At 37.9% G+C, this 6,000-nt stretch overlaps 1 protein-coding gene across 1 annotated transcript in view; it reads left to right on the plus strand.

The window, feature by feature from the left end:
* SUCLG2 (succinate-CoA ligase GDP-forming subunit beta) overlaps positions 1-6,000 on the plus strand; it is a 127,168-nt gene that overhangs the window by 118,280 nt on the left and 2,888 nt on the right. The window contains exon 10 of the mRNA XM_035903835.1: positions 736-856. Coding sequence (XP_035759728.1) covers positions 736-856 — 121 coding nt within the window. The remainder of the gene's footprint in view (positions 1-735; positions 857-6,000) is intronic.

The raw sequence follows: 6,000 nt of genomic DNA on the forward strand, positions 1-6,000 counted from the left end.
TTGACTTAATAAGCCGTGGTTCAATATTATACTACCTTACAAAGTGGAAAGAAACCATACTAATATCTTGTATGTATTAATGTCTTGTATGTTGTGAAAGGTAATTTAATTGTGAATTGGGTGCAGGAATTTCACTTTCCAGAAACTGATGAATAGCAGTTTTTTGAGGTTATCAATTCATCTGTTGTAATGAATGTTCTTCATTACATGCTTCTCCTTGTTAATTAGAAAGGATTTTTACTCCTCTTTATCAAGTCAGGGCAAGTATATTGCCTTTTCTTCTGGACTGCTTATGATAAAGTGCGTATCCAGATTGTTTTGTGAAGTGTCCACATGAATATTTCATTGCATGTGCATCCGCACATTCATACACTGTTTTCTGAGCTCCAGTCTCTGATGATTATTCAATACATTAGAAAAAAAACCAACAAAATATAGATTGTTCAATCTCTTTATATTTATCAGTAGAAATTCCCCTTTTATGTGTAATGATGTGTTTATGACATTAATTACCATGCCAGTTTAGATCAAGGCTATTAATCACTGCTACACACTACAGAAACAATAGAATCAAGTTCTCTGAGTACAGAGGTGAAGCTTGTACCTTCCATAAGTGAGAACCTGCCTGACGGAGAGGAATTTGTACCCTGGTTGGGATGTTTTACCTGCGTTTATTTAGAAAACAAAGCCTAAACAAAACCCTCATCTGTTTCCTACTCTGTTCCTTTCCTACAGGTGGAAGCAATACTTGTAAACATTTTTGGTGGGATCGTGAACTGTGCCATCATAGCCAATGGAATTACCAAAGCTTGCCGAGAGCTTGAGCTGAAAGTACCTCTGGTGGTCAGACTGGAAGGTGAGTGCTAATGGTTTCAGACAAAAATCGTCCCTCAGGTGCACAGTAAGCCACTTTGGTTTTCTTTGATCTCTAAGCTCTAAACAGATTAGTCCCACACAATAAGAATATGTCCAATTCTTCATCCATAACATGACCTGAAGTCCATAGAATCTGTCCTTACATATTTCTGAATTCCTGGTCCCTGGTGGTGCTTGAAGCAGTGAAATTTTGCAAGGAAAGCATTATGGTTTTGCTTGTAACATTTGCATTGCAAATAGAAATAATTTTGATGCAAGTTTCTGTTTACTGGAAGGTAATTCTTTTTCAAATTATTCTTACTGAATGCAATTATTATTCCATTTCTCCTGTAGCAACAGTTTTCTTAACTTTACTCCAATTCGTAATTGAAAGAAAGATGTTAGAAACAGTATTTGTGAGACAGAGATTACTGTAACGTGTTCTTCTGCTCAAATATCCAGTCCAGCTAAAATCCATTAAAAAACAGAAGATTTGGTAATGGTAAGGAATATTTTTTTTAGTACATTCAGCATTGTTAAAGTGGAAACAAAAAAATAATAAAGAGGTAAGGACGAGCGCTCTTTGGCAGTTACTGGCTTTCATATAATGGCAGTGGATGTGGACTTCTGACTCTAATTTCTGAGAAGTACCCTGAAGGAGGAAGGGAGGTGGTTCTTCTGCCATTGAATGAAAAAGGGCTTTGATCGAAATCAGCACGTAATCCTTGTAAACTTAAACCACTTCTCTTTTGCTAAGTAGGTTTGGAAAATAGAGGGTTTTCTGGTTTGGGGTGTTTTGTGGTTTGGTGGGGTTTTTTTGTTTTGGTTTTTTTTTTAAGGCTTGTTCCTCAGAAACATCAATATTCATGTCTGGGTGGGTGTAAAGAGCATAAAATGTCCTATCAGCATTGGTTGTGAAAGGAGGAAATGCATCCCTTCGTGTACCTGAGGTACAAAGCAATGAGGTGGTTTTTAGCACTATGGTAGAGGGGGGAGGGAAAAAAGTTCTGAAGACACCCAAGGGCTGATGAAGGTGCAGGTTACCCATGAAAGCCCATTGATTAGGGGGGTACTTGTTTTGCCTTTCATGGGAAAGCCAGGTTTTCCCATCCCTCATTCTCATGCTACGTTACACATGATACATAGTTCACATCAGGGGAGACCACAGCCTGCAACATGCAATTTTGTCCTGTAAAAGTTCTGCTGTGCATTTGACTGCAGGGTTCGAACACTTTCCAGAGTACATTCTTGGTTTAACGTGGGTAGACTTTTGCTGTGGTGAGTGCAGGAAAATGTAAATACTCTAAAATGGATTTTAGAAACAAACTGCGAAAATTTTCTTTGGATGATGCAGCACCACTAAGCACCTTAAGAAAGTAAGTAGATAGTTTAATATGGATGAAGGAGAGACTGATGGATGTTGGTGAGAAGCAGGAAAGTTTCATAATATAAAATCTCATTGTATATCAGCTCTAGGCAATGTTGTTCAGCTTCTTGTCACCACAAAAAAACTTTTCCTGTCTGTCATAGCTGGGAAAAAGTTTATCTGTCAGATCTGCAAGACTTCTCATCTATTGTAGCTGGTATTTTTTAAGTGAAGATACTGGAAAAGCCATTAGTTTGCTTTATGAACAAGACAGTTGCAAGTTGTTTCTATTGCAATATTTGAAACCAGTATAAAAGAAACACAAAAATCAACTTGCTCTTTTTAAACTGCAGTCTGCCAGGTCTGCCGCTGAGTTTTCTTGACCTTTCTCCAGTACTTTCTAATACTTCCATGATAGTGTACAAGCAGGGGTGCTTTTTTTTATTTATTTTTTTTTTTAAAAAACGTGACTTCTGAGAGATTGCAAGAAAGAAGGCAGTCCCTGGGCTGAATGAGGAGAGTCCTGGTGCTGCACCGTGGAGTTTGTCTGGAAGAGAAGGTGTGGAGCAGGAGTGCTTCTGCCTGGGGACTGCACAGAGCCCTGCAGAGGTGGCTGCACGGCGCCCGCTCCTCTTGAGCCTGCGACCTGTAGGAGAGTCGTGTGCTGCCTCACCCACAGAGGCCAAAGCTGAATCTTCAGGATGTCTGACACAGATTTTCATGTAATCTTTTTTTAATCTTTTCTTGGTCATCTTCCCAGGGCTGCTTACTCTTTGCTAGGTTTGTGATAGTGCTTGTCCTAGGCTAGCTGTGACTCCAGAGGTGGTGATGCCACATTTTCCTTAGGCAACTCTGTCCCAGTATAATACAGTAAACTCTCCCTGTTGCATAATATTTATCTCAAAAATATTTTAATTCGTTCTCTAATTCCTCACGTTACCCATCAGTTCATCCTTAAATGAAGAACTATAATGTTTACAGCCTTCAGAAGTTGTACTTAGAAACTGTTAGCTTGTAACTCCTGCTTTCTCTGCCTACTTAATCACTCAACCAAGCAATTTTTCCTCAGAAATCAGTCCCTCTGGATCCTTAATCATCTTCCTTGTTCTTCTTTGAACTCTCACTGGGTTATCCAAACATACAAGGATTTTGAACTAAAAAATTGAGTGCTGTGGAAGTAATAAGGCTACCCAAGACTTTTTAAAACATCACCAATAACATTTTACACTTCCAAAGGAGAAAAAGGGACAAGCACTTTTTTCGATTTCCATTTTGAACATTTTTCCAACAGAAGGTTTGTGATTTATGCCCATAAATCTAACAGATTTGTGACCTGCACTTTAAAGACTCTTTGCCCGCATGCACTATAATACAAATGTCTTGATGACTAGAGTTTTAATCAGTCAAATCTGCCTTGATTTAGCAGGATTCTGTGGACAAATCTTTGTTCTCAGTTGTATAATAATTACAAGCTGTTTTACCAGTGGATAAGGAAAGGATTACTCTCCTCTTTCAAAATGGTGACTTTATAATTACATGTATTTACTTGCCTTATCAGTAAAGAACTCACCAGCTGAGACGCGGGATTGTTGTTTAAAAAGCTCGTGGACAAATGGAGAAACCACATATTCCAAATTTATCTTTTACAGATGTAGAAAGCTAACTTCTGCTGGCTTTAGGCACACTTTTTCCCCTTTAAAGTGTACTGTACTTCAGTTAAGTTTTGTGAAAACTAACTAGGAGTGTGGAATGGAAGCCAAACCCTGTTTCTCATTTATGTAGTGAAGAGTTAGCTAAAAAGAGGAAAGAATTAAAAAAAATGTGAATCAGATCTCCTCTCTTATGCTAGAAATGTTACATTCTCTCTCTTTCAAGAAATTAATTCCTGCTTCTGTGGTCATAGGGCAAGAAGAATTGGGAGGAATTAGAACTACTTAGTATGTTGAAACACAGCTAGAAGCAAGCTGGCTTTTATTCAAATGTCTGAATCCAGAATTTCCTATTCTGTTTTCAGCTATGTGATTCCATGATCATCTGTGTTCTTCAGAATCTAATGATTTTTTTAGTATATTCAGAAATCTTCTACACATAAGTGCAATTTTGCTCAAATTTATATATCTTGCTCGAAAGTATGGCTTAGTATGTGTGCCTGTGATTTTTAGTATCCCAAATTGCCTATCAAGAGAGAAGAATGGGGTATTGTAAAGTCACCTTTAGAACTTTATTCATACCAACATTCAGACATCTTGTGTTTAAACATTCAGCACAAATTTAAATATGCTTGAGTCTTTCCCAGTTTGGATGTAAACATGGGGCAGGGGAAAAGATTAAAATATCCTTTGGGAAAGGATTAAGACAGAAAAGGCAAATGGGGTGGACAGAAAGGATTTAATTGTCTCTTATGAGGCAATTTTAAAAGTGCAGGTGGTTTTATTCTTGACTGCAGAGCCAAGAGCTACAAAATGTGTGAGCCACCAAAACTGCATTGGTTCCCTAGCTAAAGATTGTTACTTAAAGCTTATGCCTAGCTAAACCTCAAATCAGATGTTGACTGAAGGTTAGCGAGTGATGAACTTCAGACCTTGTCCCTTATTCTCCAATACCTCTGTCTTTGAGACCTGAGAGGCTATGAGCTTCCAGCTTGTGGGCTAGCAGAAATGACAGAACCCGGATCCACGCTGGGGTGGGGTGGGGTGGAATGTGTAGCATATCAAAGCTGAACCATTGCTATTGATAATGTAACATGGTCACAATGTGTTCATGACAATAATATTGCCAGGCGTACTGCATATTGTGAAATATTTTGTCTTAGCGGAATGTTTGGGGTAGATCAGATTATTTCTATGTTAGTCTTCTATTCCTTAGGATGTATTAAATGTATATAACTGTGTCTTGTCCCCTTATATCTTGTTTACCTGAAAAGCTAGATACGGCATTGCGGAGTCTGGCATCCTCTCCAGCCATCAGCATTAAGCAGTGGCAGTTTAGCCTGTTCCTAATGGCTTCATGAGAGTGCAAGTGAATAAATAAACATTATCAAAATCCTGTTGGAGTATGGTTGGGGATGTTTTATTTGTTTGTTTTTGTTCAACCTATGCAGTCCTCTTGACTCATTTGTAATAATACATGCTGGTATAATCTTATAATTTATAGAAACATGCTTAGAATATTTATTACTAGGATTTTTAGGTAATGAGTTGACTAGATTTGCTTTGCTAGTGAAAGCAGAGATTTCAAGGCAGTAGAAGTGTAAATGTGAGCGATTGCATGTACACAGCCAGAGAGGTTGTTTCAGAAAGAGAATATTTAGATTAAAAAGCCTGAAAGTATCTACTGATAAAATTACATCTTTCTTGTTTCTCCATGGAGTGTCAATGACAGTAATATCTGTCTGAAGGAAAAAAATTCTTTTTCTCATCAGAAAGCCATTCCCTTAATAAGAGTCAAGTTTAAAAAAAAAGCAAATGAACAAAAACCAAAGAGAAAAACCCCAGCAGCAGCAACAAAAGCCCTGTAACCTTCAGTCCTGTGAATTTTCACCGTTCCTCAGTTGGCTACGGTGTAGGGGAAGGGCAGGTTATTTTGATAGCTTGTGTATGGGATTCTGTTTACAGTTCTCTGACACCATCCAGTGGCAGGAGGTTAATGTTAGAATACAGGGATTATTTATCTGTTTATTTTAATGTCTACTGCAATAAGGTGATACCCTTTGTAAGATTCTTAAATGTTTCCAGTGTTTTCTGAACCTTTAATTTTAAAACACTTGCTTCTGCTTTCAG

Source organism: Egretta garzetta, unplaced genomic scaffold (genome assembly GCF_000687185.1).
Source record: "Egretta garzetta isolate BGI_Z169 unplaced genomic scaffold, ASM68718v1 scaffold91, whole genome shotgun sequence".
Lineage (NCBI taxonomy): Eukaryota > Metazoa > Chordata > Aves > Pelecaniformes > Ardeidae > Egretta > Egretta garzetta.